The sequence below is a fragment of the Balaenoptera borealis genome, assembly GCF_965194805.1.
Source record: "Balaenoptera borealis genome assembly, chromosome: 13".
NCBI lineage: Eukaryota > Metazoa > Chordata > Mammalia > Artiodactyla > Balaenopteridae > Balaenoptera > Balaenoptera borealis.
This window is the reverse complement of record NC_138870.1, coordinates 49252832-49269954: the sequence shown is the minus strand read 5'-3', so window position 1 is coordinate 49269954 and position 17123 is coordinate 49252832. Positions and strand designations below refer to the sequence as shown.

Here is a 17123-nt window from a genome sequence, read left to right as displayed (position 1 = left end):
ACCATCTGCATTCCAGCTGACCAGGCCCCCAAGTCTGTGTTTGTCTGTAAGGGACTGGTTGACCTCAGCAATGATTTGACCATGGAACGCCTTGACCTCAGCAATGATTTGACCATGGAACGCCTTGTACTATCAACAAACATAGATGACCAAAATATTCGTGGTCCTTACGATGGATTTGCACAAGGCTGAAACGCCCTCTTATGCTCAGAGTACAGATTTTTGAACAATGGAAAGATGACATTTCCACATTAACTTAAGTAATGGAAAAAGATAGCTTGTTTTGTTTTGTTTTGTTTTTTGTTGAAGGATTGCACATTTCCTGCCAAAAATATTAACTAACTGCAGTGCTTTAATATGTTCATCAAATTTGGCATTTATCCATAATTGGAGAAAAATTGAAGCCAGAGTTGAATTGAATCTTTGTCTCCTAGAAGTGGTTACTTGTAACCCACTCTATTATGAAGTATGTTTATTTTGAGGGTTTTAGGTGATAAAAAGGTTTTTTAATCTAGTTTTTTAAGGTAGTTGTCTTTTTTTTAAACCCTTCTTGTTTGACATAAGGCAAGTTTTTTTTTAAACTTGTACATATTAGGTGGTTATTTGCCAGTTAGTCTGAGAGCTAATATGAAACTGGTATTTGGACTTAGTTCAGTTCCATTAGAACAGAGTTAAAATTTTGTGATACAGGGACCATTATCCTGGCAGTTGTAAGGGATTTTTGTGCTGGGAAGAAGTGCTGACAAAGACGCACTGTACAGGCGCCGTTTATAACTGAGCACTTTCACACTGCAATTTAGGAGGTGTGCAGCTCAGGAAATTGCTGGCTTTGGCTGGAGCATACTTTAACTGCAAGGAAAATTTTATTCGTCACTCGAGTAATTGGCAGTTTTAATACCTTGTTCATAATTACCTTATAAACAAACGAATACACAAACCAAAGATTGTATGGCCTGTTATCTAACTTGTAGCCTTATTTGAGCAACTTGATAGACACCTGTGGGCCTCCCTCTCCCTCCCACCAGAAACCAGTTTGCTCCATTTATTGCGAAAACCTATGGCTGTTTCTTCTTGTTGTTAAATGTAAGCGTAGCTGTACTAGCTAGCCCCAGACAACCTGGGGACCAAAACCAGGTGCAGAATTTGATGGGCGGCAGTGGCTGCGGACCGGACGGAGAGGGAAGGAGATGAGAGGAGGGTGCTTCAGGGTTACTCTGCTGTTTGTGGGGGTGGGGGGCTTCCTGGTAATGCAAACATTTGGGTTGTGTATTTAAGAGAACATTTTTGTCCCCTAAAGTGTGGTTTTCTTTAACCCACACACCCTGACCCTGAGGCCCTGTGGCTTGTCTCTTGGACTGAATCCATCTCCGGGATGTAGAAATTGACTAATTGTCTCACTTGCATTACCCTGTACCTCACAGCTAGATCAAGGGGTTTGCACACTGACGAATCCAGATGTGGGAAATGGTCAGAATCAGAGGTCATGGCTGACTTGACTCTAAACAAAGTCTGTAAGACTTCATGGGAATCCGAGGGGTTTGATAGTTGTGACTTGTACATGGGACTGCTAACCACCCCCTGTTTTTTTAAACCTTACTATTATCACAGAGTTCAGCTGTTAGGGTATACATCACCCCTGCCTGTTACCTTGTATAGGATTACTTTAAAAATAGGGTTAGATTTTTGGATGACTTGGGTCAAAAAAGACGATTCCCTGACAGTCCTTAGAAGTAACATAGGGAAGATTTTTCACAATATTTTGAGAAGTTTTGTTAGTTCATTGTTATTTAAATAGATTTAAAATGTACAACCTGGTTTCTCCACTTACTGGGGAAAGCAGCACCTGGCATTTGCACACATTCAGGAAGCTGGTCTTCTACTCTGTTGGGTGCCAAACACATGCAAACTCTTGGTGACACTCTTTTCCTCCTGGGGTGCAAGCACAGACTGGGGGGAACCCAGTTTCCAGGGCATCCTTAGTGTTGGCATGATGATGGCTCAGTGAGCTGGTGTGGATTCCCACAGCAGTTTGGAACCGGTAGCTCAGCATTTTTGCAAGAGTGGGAAGTTGCGGGCCTTTCTGGAGGTGCATCTTCACCTCCAGAAAGTAAGAACTTAATTGCCAAAATTAAGTTGTTTGAATGTTTGAAACTGTGTTCTATGAAACAGCCTTCAGGGATTGCTTTGGGACCAATAGGGACTTACTCTGTGAGGTGGCCTGGGGGGAGTGCTTGGACTTGTTACGTTAAAAGCTCTAGTTTCCTAATTTAAACAGCAGAGAAATGTTATTATAACTAAATGGAATAATATATGAAAAATGCGTAGCATAGGGCTTGGCATCCAATGCCCTCAGCGTTACTAGATTCCATATACATTCCAAGACGGGGATAGATATATAGCCCTGCTTTAAAGGAGCTCACAGTATGGCAGAAAAGACCAACAGCATAAAAAGTGCTGTGTCACACACAGCAGAGGATTTTGTGAAAACACATAAGAGGTGCTCCTAACTCAGGAACCTTCTGTGATGGTGAGAGGCCTGAGAGTTACAGTAATGCAAAAGAACTTAATGAACTCAAAGCACTATACAAATGCAGTTATTGGTAAGAAAGATACACATATGAAATCTCTAAGTTTTCCCCTTAAGTGAGGGTTTACCTAAAAATGGCAGCACGTGACTTACATGACATACAGAGGTCTACTTAGAGCCTTCGATTGTTTCATTGTTCCTTGAGCTGTAAAGCGAAGACCCTTCTTTGTAGGTGGACTCTGCCATCATCCCAGCCTTTCTCCCTTGACATGTCATTTTTCCCCTGCCTAATAATGGTCTAAAAAGTCCAAGCTACCTGGTCTAATATGACAATTAAGATGGCTTGCACATCAGTTTGGTTCCTGTTTTCTAGCAAGATTGTTGTTTAATGCTGAATCTCCCCCTTGGAAACTGTTGTATTGATGACCTTCTAAAAGCTTTGACTTGGCCTCTTTTTGTTTTATTTTGTTTATCTTTTTTCATTTGTGGTCTAGTATAGTGCTCACCAGTAGAGCTTTCCACGATAGTTGGGATGTTCTGTGTGTTTACTGGCCCATTTGACCGATACCAGGCACCTATTCAGGACCTGACATGTGGCTACTATGACTAAGGAACTGAACTTTAACATTTAATTTTCATTTAAATGTAAAGAGCCACATGTGGCTACAATATTGGACATCATGGTCTGGTGTTTAAGACAGTTAATGCCAAACTTTTAAAAAATCTAATTGCTCCCAGAGATTATTTAGACTGGTGTGCTCTTATTTTTATAATATTCAAAGACTTGGAGCATATCCACTGGTTTTGAAGACTATGGCCATGCATTGAAACTTGCTATTTCCAAAGAAAAAGAGATTTCTCTAGGATGGCTTTTAAAAAGCCCAATCTGATGAGTATTTTAAGTCCACTGGCACCTGTAGTGTGTATGCTTTCCAAGAGAAGAATTAGAAATGCATTAGGACTGAAGAAGAAAGAATAGGGAACTAACACACCAGTGCCTGGAATGCCAACTTGGTGCTAGTCATTTCATATCCCATTTCATAAAATGATAAGGAAGAAAGACTGTTAACAAAATAACAGAAAGAAAAATCAGTTTAAGTGCATTGCATTTAGACAACCACAGCTGTTAAACACACCCAGATTTATATAGGAAAGCTTTTCATAATTCTAAAATTATGATTTACTATTTAATGCAACATTAAAGTGACTAAAGAGTTGCTTTTTAACGTGCTGTGTAGAACAATCAGTTTTCTAAATTTCTGAAGAACGAGTTAGAAATAGAAGATATTTTTCACCTTTCAGATTGTTGTACCATTAACCCTGTTATCTGTGCTATTCTTTAAATCCAGAGCTGGAAACAAGATTGTGGAAATATTACCTGAACATCTGAGACAGTTTCAATCCCTCGAAACTTTGGACCTGAGTGGCAATAATATTTCAGAGCTTAAAACTGCACTTCCACCCCTACAACTCAAATATCTGTAAGTCGTTTTTAACAGTTTTCACCTGTGATGAAAATATTGTGCTATATTAAAAAAGGAAACAACTTTAAGATAGGGACCAGAACTCTGACCATTTCTTACTGCTGATGGATCAAAAATGTAACTTTCTTATTGACTGGTAATTTTCTGTAAGCCCAAATAACCACAATCTTCATTTTATTCTTACACTATTGGATTACAAAAATTGAGACATCCTTTGACTGTTATAGAAAAAACAAGTGCTTCTGTAAAAAAATAATCAAAATTAAACCCCTGGTTGTATTTCATTAATAAATGAATTTCACAAAAATTGGGTAAGGGTCTCTAACAAATGTTTGTTATCTTCCTATATTTTAGTCACTTTTTCCCCCAGAGATATGTGTGAATCACAGTCGATATTGGCCTGCAAGGGCCTAAAGAGTTAATTATTTTAAGTGCCCATTGTTACAAGTGATGGGTAGGTTCTCTGGAGAGTCTTTTATATACAGAGAATACATGCACTTTAACTTCCCAAAGAACCAGAACGAGAAGCTCATCTTCAGACTTTCAACAGGTATATCAACAGCAACCGAGTGACATCCATGGAACCTGGGTATTTTGACAGTTTGGCCAACACACTCCTGGTGTTGAAGCTGAACAGGAACCGGATCTCAGCTCTCCCACCCAAGATGTTTAGACTGCCTCAACTGCAACACCTGTAAGTAAAATGTCCTCTTAGATTCTGTGTCCTCACCTCCTCTAAACCTTTGGCACCTACCCCCTAAAATCCACAATGTGGCAGAAGGAGTTTAGAAGCAAGGATGTAACCACCTTTCCTCTGAGAGCTGGAGTTGTAGAATCACTGAGTCAGAAAGAGCCTTAAAAGTCACCCGGTACAGGCTTCTGCCTGACAAGGCAGGTTGGATTGTTCCTGAAAGAGTGAGCAGTGTAATCATTGAACAACCTCCGTACAAAGGCATCATAATGGCACTGAAGACATCATGGTGACTCTCCACAGCTGTGGATCGTGAGAACAGTACCAATGACTGCAGGGCCCCTGATAGCTTAAGGAGCTGTAAAGCACTGTCTCATTAATAACGGTGGAATAATCTGTGAACAGGCTCCTACAGTATAGTGGTTTTCAGCCTTGGCTGCACATTACAGACACTTGGGGAGCTTTTAAAAATCCCAGTGCCCAGGCCACACCCTAGACCAATTACATTAGAACCTCTGGGGGTAAGATCCAGGCTTCAGTAATTTTTTAAAACTCCCCAGGTGATTCCAGAGTGCAACCAAGGTTGAGAATGACTGCCTTAAAGAGGAAGCATTAAACACAGTACAAATCGTGACAGAGAGGAATCAACTTTTGTAAGCAGTTGAACAGGATAAACTTGACGGCCCTGCTCCTGAATAGACCTCGTGTTTTAATGTGATATTCAGTACTCCCATTCTGGATACTTTAAAGACCAATATTAATGTGTTTACTTCTATACTGAATGGACAACAGTTTAGAAATTGAAGTGCAGTCTGGTGTCAGTATTTGATTATCCCAAAAATATATCACATGTTTCAGAAGGAAATTTACTCACTGCTAGTAAATCAAAATTCTTCTCAATAAAAATGCTTAGAAATTTAAAACATTCTATGTAATTTAACACAGGCTGGTTTAACTAGATTGCAGTAATGTCACATTTTATTACTGCTTCCAGAGTTTGTCATATAAGCTAACTGTTTAACTATAACATCCAATGTAGTGAACTGAACCGAAACAAGATCAAAAACGTCGATGGGCTCACGTTCCAAGGGCTTGGTGCTCTGAAGTCTCTGAAAATGCAAAGAAATGGAGTGACAAAACTTATGGATGGAGCTTTCTGGGGGCTGAGCAACATGGAAATCTTGTAAGTGCGGGTGATCAATTCCTACTCAGGTGGTATGATCATGGAATGCTCAGTGAGCATTCAGCAGCGTTTATTTGAAATCCTATGTTAAAATCTCATCATTTACAGTCTTATAATTTAGTATTAAGTTTTGTTTCAGGTAATGTGACTGAGAATTTAATAAGCATAGTATTTTCTGCTGATGTCTTTGTATAACAAAAGCTACACATCTCATGACAATAGGAATATGTAATAGGTTGTAATATGTCCCCTTTGAAGAGTCTAGATAATGAACTTGGGATCCTGCTTTTGATTCTTATTGTAAATGTAGGCAGCTGGACCATAACAACCTAACAGAGATTACCAAAGGCTGGCTTTACGGCTTGCTGATGCTGCAGGAACTTCATCTCAGCCAAAATGCCATCAACAGGATCAGCCCTGATGCCTGGGAGTTCTGCCAGAAACTCAGTGAGCTGTGAGTTGCCTTTTATTCTCCTCAGGTTTGAGAGCAGGAGTCATGCCAGAGCATGAGCTTCTTACCACTGATCTGTGAAATTTTCATAACAAAGTTTCCAAGGTGACAGCTTTTTTTCACAGGCAACCTGGTCATAGTTTTGTGGTAAGTTGAAGCCAGCTCTGCTGTTTCAATTCTGTGGCACATGGGCTAAAGCCATGGTGGTGATTCTCACGTAAAGAGAATTTTTCTTTAATTACTGGGATTAGAAATAATGTTTACCTGAGTATTATTAAGAAGGCAGAGTTTTAAAATAAGGGTAATTGTGGCAATATATATTACCTGTTTTTGTGTGTTTTTTTTTTTAACAAATCATTGCATTGAACTGGAAAATAAAAGCTATCGTTTGTTTTTTTGTTCCTTTTTTCTTTACAGGGACTTAACTTTCAATCACTTATCAAGGTTGGATGATTCAAGCTTCCTGGGCCTAAGCTTGCTAAATACACTGCACATTGGGAATAACAAAGTCAGCTACATTGCTGATTGTGCCTTCCGGGGGCTTTCCAGTTTAAAGACTTTGTAAGTTACACATTTTGCTCTTCCTCCATGAACCTAATTGGTTCCTAAATGCGCCCACTTTTCTCCAAGCAGATTTCCTTTGTTATGAAGGAAATGTGTACAGCCTCAGAAGTAGTGTCTTAATCTTTCCCAGATCAGTTTGATTAAGATCGGTCCATTTCATCCATGTGTGCTTCTTAAAGGGATTAAAAAGGACAGTGGTCAGATTGGTTTGGTGATTGCAGTCAGCCTTCTCAGGATCTCCAGGAAGCTGGTCACTGCTCAAGAGGAAAACAATTTTAGATCCACTAATTTTTCTTTGTAAAAATGCAGATTAAAAATTACCCAGAGCAAAAAAGATATACAAAGGGCAGCAAAGGAAGACGCCTGTTTATCGGACCAGTTATATCCAGATTTGATCTCTGTCCCAAGAGAAAGAAGAGAGAGCTGGATTAAATGGCCTTTGAAAAATCGTTCAAATGTTAATTTTAACGTTGTGCAATGGGCTTTTGATTTTTGCACTGTCAGAAAGTTTTGCTGTGTTCACTGTTCGAAGCATTACATGACTGAAAGACATGCTGTGTGCTTTGGCGAGCTGCTGCTTGTGTGGTTGGAGCAGTGGTTTTAAAGTTTAATGTATTTTTCAGACTATTCAAGTCTTTCAGAATTTAGTCATCTTGATAGAGGAGTTAATAGGGCTGGAATCAACTCTCCTGATCTCGGACAAAAGTATAAAATGCTGCTGAGGGAGGAGGGCAGGAGGTAAGATCTGTGTTAGGGAGAGAAACAGTTTTCTGTTGTTTTGAAAGGGGCAGAGAGAGATGATATGGGGAGTTATGAGGAATTCTTCCAAATTACATGCCACCTGGGTGGTGATCTTAGCTTTCTAAGCATATCTCTAACAAGAATGCCTGTATCTTTTGTTAAGTACCTGGTACCACTTTCGGTAACTCTCCTTTTTTGAACCAGGGATCTGAAGAATAATGAAATTTCTTGGACCATTGAGGACATGAATGGTGCCTTCTCTGGGCTTGACAAACTGAGGCGGTTGTGAGTATGATGTGCTTCATAATTGGCGTTGCTTTTTGACCTAAACATTTTGGGTTTTGGGGGGGTTTTTTTGGCTACACCACGCAGCTTTCGGGATCTTAGTTCCCCAACCAGGGATTGAACCCCAGGGCCATGCCGAGTCCTGACCACTGGACTGCCAGGGAACTCCCTAAACACTTTGTCTTAATTGAGCTCAGTTCCACACACAAGTTGACATCTTTAAAGAGTTTTAAAATAGGTGCTTAATCTGGTTGCTATTGATTAGATTTTCTTCCTTGGGTATAGTGGTTTTACTCAACACTTGGGTTAGTGCAGCTGACTTTAGTATCCAGATAAGAATTTTAAGTTGTTTTGAGTGCTTAGACCCTTGGGATTACTACTGTGTAAAAGGTTAGTGCACTAAGTTCAGCATTTGGAAACGTGCAGTGTTGCACTTGCCTCACAGGAATGTTTAAGTGAAGTGATCCAGTGACCAATGATAACACTGCAGTGGGTTCCAAGCAATACAGGATAAAAACATGTTTCTATTTAGCCACAAAATGGCCTTGAAGATGGCTAAATTCTGTGTTTTAAGCAAGCGATCTTCAAATTGACTTCCATTTAGTCCTAAACTTCTGTGGGTGATGAAGGTATCCATGGGGTGGGGGGGTAAGGAGAAAGTCTCCAGTATTACCTGCTTTATTTATTAGTGTTCTGAGACATTTTACTTGGAATAAAGTTTCTACCTCTTTGAAAGATCACTGCTTTGATTTAACCATCAGAGTAACTTCTCAAATACCTATTTTTGCTGGGTTCCCTGTCGAATGCTTTGCAGCCATGATGAACCATATTACTGAACTAGATGGCACGGATGCATTTTTTTAAGGATATCTTGTTTAATTGAAGAAAATAGAATATTCACAAATGATTTAAAAAGCAGTTCTTTTCAGGAGAGTTGCACTCTAAAATGGCTTTTATTAACTGTTCCATTATAATTTTTTTTTTTTTTAAGAATACTCCAGGGAAACCGGATTCGATCCATTACCAAAAAAGCCTTCACTGGTTTGGATGCATTAGAACATCTGTGAGTAGCAGGAATTTAGTTACCCTAAAGGCAGTCTGAAATGGTTATCTACTTCTATGTCATGAAAGATAACACAAACTAGTACATAATTTTGTTGGTATCCTCTCAGTACAATAAAATACACACATCTATCCGTCCTTTGTCTACCTACCTACCTACTTACTTATCTGTCTGTATATCTATATGAAAGTATAAGTGTACAGGTGCGTATTTCTTTTGCCTTTAAGGGCATTGCTTTACATCACTTTAGGGTTTTCTTTTAGTTATTTCTCTCAAGCAGTGGTATATTTAATTTTTTTTAAAACTACCATTTATCACGCACCCACTGCACATCAGGCATTATGCTAGGTATTTATTTATATTTTCTCATTTAATACTCATGAGAAAACTACTTAATAGCTATTATTATCTTAATTTTTAAGTTAAGATGTGGTGGCTCTGAGGGTTCGTTGATTCCATCGGACAGTTAAGAAGGCAACGCACATCTTAATGCTCAAAAAAGAAGATCCCAGTCCTGGAGAGTGACAGGAGAGTTTTAACACTACTTTGAGAATTTTGTTTATTGTTACTGTTGTTTAATTATGAAGCATACAACCTGTTTTTCCTCCTTTATTCCTTTTCTCGCTCTCTTTTGCAACTAACCTGTAAGTTAGCAGCTGGCAGAAGCAGGGCTCAAACCAGGGCAGCCCCTGCTATCACAGCAGCTCTTGCCTTCACATCTTCTGCCCCCAGTAACTCCTGGCACACATTTCTGAAATGACACTTAGGCACTCGAATATTTTCAGGCACTAGGAGCACAAGCTAACCAGCCTTGATAGGAGTCAAAGCCTGCAGGAGCACAGAGCCAGCTTCTGATAACCGTGGGTGCACGTATATGTGTTCAGTGGGAGTCTGAAGCAGCGTAAAGTGTGTCCACCCTGACTATTAAGGAATGCTTATAGCCAAAAGTTGTATGATTTGTTAACCTGGACAGAAAAAGTTATCATATAAAGTACACATTTGCTTGGTACCGTCATTGGTGCTGTGTGTTTAGCTGTTAATCTGTGCACCACCATCTTGCCGTCTTCGCAGTGACCCGTTGGTTGCAGGGAGCTCTGGATCGCCAGCCACGCTGACAGGGTAGCAGGGCAGGTTGTAGGGGATAACTGCAAAGCGTCATCTGGAAAGGCGGGCCAGTATTGCTGGGCTCACTGAAACAAATTATTTTCAAAGGGAAACTAGCCAAAAGGGTTTGTCCTCTGACCCATTCCATTTCTGGGAAAGTGGAATTCGTGGATCCGTGGAGCATTAGCCTCTGCTTCAGTTTCCTAAACCTTCGTGACTCTCAGCCTCTTTCTGTGCCCACGTTTGGAACCTCGATTCTGTCTTCTGTTGCCACTTGTCTCATTCAAAATCCCTTTTCTCCACTCTGACCCTTTTAAAGGAAAACGGAGTAGTAATCACTGTGGAGAGGACTTTAATCCAGAGCGCTCATAAGCACCAGTTAAAGATAAAGCCAGCCCCGAATATTCTCTCATTTTATAAATGTCCTGCCTGAAGTGTTTGTTGGTTTGTTTGTTTTAGTGAAAACCTCTTGTCTGAACACCTACCTGTCTCCCCATGAGTGAGTTGTGTGTGGCAAAATGGGCTAGTGACTGAGAGCGTAGGTTTGGAAATTGAAAATAATTGAGTTCAAATCTTATCTGTCCCTTTCATGCCAAGCCAAGGTAGTTATACCATCTGTTTTTGGGTTGATGTGAGGATTAAATGTAATAATGTGTAAACGTAAATCACTTAACATGGTTGCATATCATAGAAGGTATTCTATACATGATGGTTTTTTAAAAGCATAATTATGAGGAATTTTATTTCTGCATTTAAAAGTTACTAATGGTTACTAATTTGAATAATAAGAAGTGTAATAAAATAACATGGCAGAACAGCTTATGCCCTTAAGAGTCAAAAAACCTGTATGTGGTGATATGAAATCTCTCTCACCGTAACAGAACCTGCCTCTGATGCAGATATCCTTGTTCTTGAATCCAAGCTTCCTAACGAGTTCTTCTAGTCACCCCCATTTGTGCATCTCAGCACAGAGAGTGTTTTTGTGGCGAATGGGGTGGCAGCGTGGGCCCACCCTTTGCCTGAAGGCACATAGTGACTATAATTCCCTCTAATGTATTTGATTTGGTTTCTTTTTCAGAGACCTGAGTGACAACGCAATCATGTCATTACAAGGCAATGCATTCTCACAGATGAAGAAACTTCAGCAACTGTAAGCTTTTCTTTTCCTTCCAAGAGTTTCACATAAAGCATCGAGGGGGAAACTGACGTGGGGTGGATCATCCTGGATTATGTATCTATAGAAAGTGCCTGGCACATTCATCACATCCCTTCACTTTGGTTACCAGAAAGCAAGAGGAGTTCGTTTTTTGTTCCCTTTGTTGAAAAGAGGAGTTTCTTTTTCTTTCTGTTACAAATTGGTGGTTGAAATTTGTGGGACCCAATACAGTACAGTGCCTCATCGTAGTAACCAATTTTCAGTAGTAAGGTATTTTCGGTATATCAGCACTTCTGTCTCTGCTGGTCAGTAAGAACAGCACCAACAAAAATAAAACAGTGCTAGTTCCATGTCTTGCATTTGATGATGGACTATAGCATATGTAGTCCATGGGATGTGTGTATTTGGTTTCCCCATTCATTGCTTTGTTAATATTTACTTGAGTTTAGTTTATACGTGTAGAAATCTGCATTTCGTACAAAACAAATTGCATGTAATTACTCTCCTCAGGCACTTAAATACATCAAGCCTTCTGTGCGATTGCCAGCTAAAATGGCTCCCACAGTGGGTGGCGGAAAACAATTTTCAGAGCTTTGTAAATGCCAATTGTGCCCATCCGCAGCTGCTGAAGGGAAGAAGTATTTTTGCTGTTAGCCCGGATGGCTTTGTGTGTGGTGAGTGGAACTATGGCCTTTGACTTTTCTATTCATTCTTCTTTTTTTTTTTTTCTTCTCCCATTTGTCCAAATAATGGACTTCAGTAAATTTATGTTCCCTTAATAAAGCTCTTATTTCTGCTGAGGTAGATGAGAATGGATCTGTAGCTTGCTGATGATCACAGTTTTACTGATGGAAAGAAAAACTTTTTCTATAATTTTTTCTATAACTTATAAAATTGGCATCAGAGTGGTTTGGTAGAAAGAGAATGACGTTGGATCTTGGGAGAACTGAAGGATAGTCACAGCCCTTCTACTTAACTGTGATTCCCTAAATCTCAGTCTTCGCATCTATGAAATGGGAATGCTGCTGTCTGCTCTCCCCAGTTCCGGGGGTTGTTGAGAGGCTCTTGTGAGCTCGACTTAAATCCTGTGCAGATGCTGTTTATGGTGAATAGAAAGAGAAAATTATTAGCTAGTGATTTATAGTCTGCTAAAAATTTTACTATTAGTGGGTAAAACATTACAAGTAACAGAAAGTTTGAGTTTATTGTAAATAAATTTAAGGTCCATTGTTTTAGCATCTAAGCATCTCAGCGTTAGAAATTTGCTTACCCAACTTCAGATAGCTAGTTAGCAGATCTGGATCAAAAACCCAAGTTTTCATCTCTCTGGTGCCGTCTTCCGTCTGCTGCGCTACACTGCTGTTTACTATTTGCTACCATGGAGACCTTTGTAAAACTAAATGTGCGTACAGAACATGAAATCAAACTTTGTTTGAATTTTAGTATGTGTGTTAAGATATTGCAGAACCTACTTCTACATTGGCCTTTAAAATTTTATTTAAAACTGCTTTGCCTATGATTGTTTAGCTAAGTACAAGAAAACCATATTTTTTTTAGGTTGCAGCATTAAGTGGTGCCAACGGTTTCTGGAAATAAAACATCTGATGTAGCTTTTGGATCTAAATAAGCATTTGGCATTCATCTGTAAGGGCCTGAGCTATTCCTTTTCCATGGTCTTGATTTCTCAGTTCTGTAGTCTTCAAGATATGAACTCTCTATTACTTTGACACACACACACACACAGACACACACAGACACACACACACAGTCTCTCATATCTATATAGTACCCATAGATTTTTTACCCGATGAGAATTTTAGAATAATCACACAGAAGAAGAAGCTATCTTGATTACAGCATGCAGGCGTGGCATTGGAAATTACCTGCATTGCAGTTGTCAGAGGGTCCCCCATACCCCATTCATAAACACACACACACACACACACACACACACACACACACACACACACACACACGTTATTTTTTTCAGAGCACCCAAATAATACATTTTGGTTGCTTTAAGATGCTTCCTTCTGGGTTTAGACCATCTCTGAGAAACTGAAGTTCAAAAAGGTAACTTTTCCAAAAAGTAACAGAGAACTAAAAATAACTGTTTGGAATGAAAGAGTTGCTTAGCTGTAATTATAATGTAGCTCTGACAGTGTGGCACAGCGACCTGATGGACTGTCCACTCTAAACTCCAGGCTGCAGCCGGGGGCTCACAGGGAGCTTGAGAAATGCTTTTCCTTTCACTACAGGATTGTTTTTTCCTGCTCTACCTAAAAATGACTGGTCTTTTTAATGAGTTCTGTTTTTGGTAAGTGGGGTGTTAATTTTCTGTCTTTAGTGGTATTGATTATCATTATTCATGTTTGATTTCTTAATTTTTCTGCTTATTTATGAAGAACATGGGGAAAAAATGCAGTTCCTAATAGTAGCATTTAAAGATGATCCATGAGCCTGTAAGTGTCTTAACCGATTTCTTCTTGTATTTATGTTAAAAAAAAAAAAAAAAAAGCACAAGAGGTCTGCAATAAACTGTATTCCAAAATACCAGTCTCCTCCCAGTTAATGATGGATAAATAGGGCTCAGTCTCTAGTTGAAATGAATGAATTACTTTATAAACTCTCTCCCAGTCTGTTATTTTCAACACTGGGACTGCTGGTCCAGCTGTGAAACATACACAGAGGGTAAAAACCTAAGCCACTGTTTGTTTTGAGTTTCTTGGTGTTCAGATCTGAGTAGCATTTGGACTCAAGCGTAAAACTGTTTTGTTTCCTCCTCTCCATTTTGAACAGATGATTTTCCTAAACCCCAGATCACAGTTCAGCCAGAAACACAGTCGGCAATAAAAGGTTCCAATTTGAGTTTTGTCTGCTCAGCTGCCAGCAGCAGTGATTCCCCAATGACTTTTGCTTGGAAAAAAGACAATGAGCTACTGCATGATGCTGAAATGGAAAATTATGCACACCTCCGGGCCCAAGGTGGGGAGGTGATGGAGTACACCACCATTCTTCGGCTCCGCAGTGTGGAATTTACCAGTGAAGGGAAATATCAGTGTGTCATCTCCAATCACTTTGGTTCATCCTACTCTGTCAAAGCCAAGCTCACAGTAAATAGTATGTGATCTGACTTTTCCTTTTGCGTTTAAAGATATGTTTTAGAAACAGAAAGTACCTGGTTTCCTCTCTTTTTCCTACTGCTAACCCTATCCTCTGCTCTTATAGTTCTCCACCTAACCCTTCTCACTCCACAAGATTAATAGTCTTGGTTAAGCAAGCAGTTTTTGTGTTGAAGACCCCATACTTAGCATGGTGGGTAACCAAGATGAACCAGACACGTTTTGCTCTGTGAGAGTTCACGATGTACTGGTCTGATGTGGGAGGCCATGAAGTATAGAGTTAAAGGATATCACCTTTTTTTTTTAAATGAAGTATAGTTGATTTACAATACTGTGTTAGTTTCAGGTGTACAGCAAAGTGATTCAGTTATATGTATTTTTTTCAGATAATTTTCCATTATAGATTATTACAAGATATTGAATATAGTTCCCTGTGTTATACAGTAAATTCTTGTTGCTTCTATTTTATGTAAAATAGTTTGTATCTGTTAATCCCATCCTCCTAGTTTATCTCTCCCCCTCTCCCTTTCCCCTTTGGTAACCGTAAGTTTGTTTTCTGTGTCTGTGAGTCTGTTTGTTTTTTATATATATATTAGTTTATTTTTTAGATTCCAGGTATAAGTGATAATATTTGTCTTTCTCTGTCTGACTTCACTTAGTATGATATTCTCTAGGTCCACCCATGTTGCTGCAAATGGTAATATTTCATTCTTTTCTATAGCAGAGTAAATATTCCATTGTATATATATGTACCACATCTTCTGTATCCATTCCTCTGTTGATGGACATTTAGGTTGCTTCCATGTCTTAGCTATTGTGAATAGTGCTGCTATGAACACTGGGGTGCATGTATCTTTTAGAATTAGAGTTTTCTTCTTTTCCAGCTATATGCCCAGGCGTGGAATTGCTGGGTCATATGGTAGCTCTATTTTTAGTTTTTTAGGAAACCTCCATACTGTTTTCCATAGTGGCTGCACCAATTTACATTCCCCCCAACGGAAAGCACACCACCCTTAGCTCAGAGATCTGGGTTTGAACCCTGCCACTCCTGCTTACAGCTGTGGGACTCTCAGCAAGTTATCTAACCTCTGTGTGCCTCCTTTTCCACATCTTTCAGTTAGGAGTAATAGTACCTACCTTATAGAGGTATGATAATTGTTAAATAAAATCATTTGTGTAAAGAACTTAGCAGAGTGCCTGGAATAGCGTAAGTACTCAGTAAATGCAATAAGTGTTAGCTGCTGTTCATAAAAGTATCTCATCCTGTGCTTTGTGTGGCAGGTAGACAGTTTTACAGTTTATCATTTAATTGTTTATATCTTTCATGGTAGTAAATATGATTCATTCATTCAATGAATGGTTGCTGAGGCCTGACACATAGGGCAAAAAATTGTGGGACAAAACACGTGTCTAAAGTCATAGAATGTTAGAACCAGGAGAGACTTAAAAAAAAAAAATGGAGTGGTCAGGGTAACAAAGAGATAAACTGATTTGCCTAAGGTCTCACAGATAATTATTGAGGAAACTAAAAAGCGACTGGAAAATAGCAGAAAGACCATCAGTCTGAAGCTCAGGTGACCTGTTTCATCCTGACTCCCATCATTTCTGTACCTGTGTAACCTTGAGGGAGTACCTTAATCACTCCATCTCATCTTGCAGTTGGAAATAACCCCTGCCTTACTATGTCAGGGACATTCATAAGTATCAAAAAAAAAAAAAAGGGAATGAAAATGAACCTCTCAAACTCCAGAATGCTAATTGCCCATGTTGTGTCTCTGATTTCAGTGCTTCCTTCGTTCACCAAGACCCCCATGGACCTCACCATCCGTGCCGGGGCCATGGCACGCTTGGAGTGCGCTGCCCTGGGACACCCGGCCCCACAGATAGCCTGGCAGAAGGACGGGGGCACAGACTTCCCGGCCGCGAGGGAGAGACGCATGCATGTGATGCCCGAGGATGACGTGTTCTTTATCGTGGACGTGAAGATAGAGGACATCGGGGTGTACAGCTGCACAGCTCAAAACAGTGCGGGAAGCATTTCTGCTAATGCAACTCTGACTGTCCTCGGTAAGTGGATATTTTCAGATTTTGTGATATACGTTAGTCTTAAATATACCGGCTCACCCAAAGGCCCTAAGAAGCTGTGAGAAGTTGTGTCCGAAGTTGAGAGGGTGAGAGATGATCCACAGGACACTGCCCTTTCCTGGAGGGGACAATGGCTTCTCAGAAGCTTTGAAGTCGCGAGTGTATTACATCTTCAGGCCTGTGGCCAGTGAAATGAGTCTGCTCCCTCCCTTGTGAGGAGGGGGAAAAGTAAATGCTTTGATGCTTTCCCTTTTGCAGGAGTCACCTTTCTCTGCTCTTTCCATCATGCAATCTCTACTAAAAGTCTTAACAATATAAAGAATATAAGAAAATAAGTGTATAAACAAATGGAAAGGGCCCTAACTTTTTTCTCAGCCTCCCATAACCACTGTGGAAATCCGAGTTCATCTTTTATCATTTACCTAAACAGATGCTTTTTAAAAATGTGAGCATGTTAGTCATTTGTGTATCTTTGAAAGAGTAAATCAGAGTAACCTATGAACACCAAATAATAAAAGTAAATTCTTTTCAGAATTTTAATATAGGCTGGGACATCTAGCACTAGAAAGTTTCCCTTTGAAAATGTAAACATTCTGATTTTTTTCATCCATCCACACACAGTTGTGCTTGAAATTATTTTTATACATTTTCTAATTCTAAAGAATGT

The 17123-nt window shown here is 39.6% G+C and overlaps 1 protein-coding gene and 1 long non-coding RNA gene across 8 annotated transcripts in view; both read left to right on the top strand.

Moving 5' to 3' along the window:
• Nucleotides 1-17123, top strand: part of LOC309609599 — a 387652-nt gene that overhangs the window by 100478 nt on the left and 270051 nt on the right. The window lies entirely within an intron of this gene.
• The window catches only part of LRIG3 (leucine rich repeats and immunoglobulin like domains 3), an 83008-nt gene that overhangs the window by 23151 nt on the left and 42734 nt on the right, over nt 1-17123 (top strand). For 5 of the 7 annotated variants that reach the window (XM_082351196.1, XM_082351199.1, XM_082351195.1 and 2 more), the window contains 11 exons: nt 3877-4008; nt 4562-4705; nt 5742-5885; nt 6196-6339; nt 6754-6897; nt 7846-7926; nt 8918-8989; nt 11172-11243; nt 11760-11923; nt 14049-14369; nt 16157-16438. In XM_082351196.1, the coding sequence (XP_082207322.1) occupies nt 3877-4008; nt 4562-4705; nt 5742-5885; nt 6196-6339; nt 6754-6897; nt 7846-7926; nt 8918-8989; nt 11172-11243; nt 11760-11923; nt 14049-14369; nt 16157-16438 (1700 nt within the window). The remainder of the gene's footprint in view (nt 1-3876; nt 4009-4561; nt 4706-5741; nt 5886-6195; nt 6340-6753; nt 6898-7845; nt 7927-8917; nt 8990-11171; nt 11244-11759; nt 11924-14048; nt 14370-16156; nt 16439-17123) is intronic. The other 2 variants (XM_082351198.1, XM_082351194.1) reach the window with 2 other exon arrangements.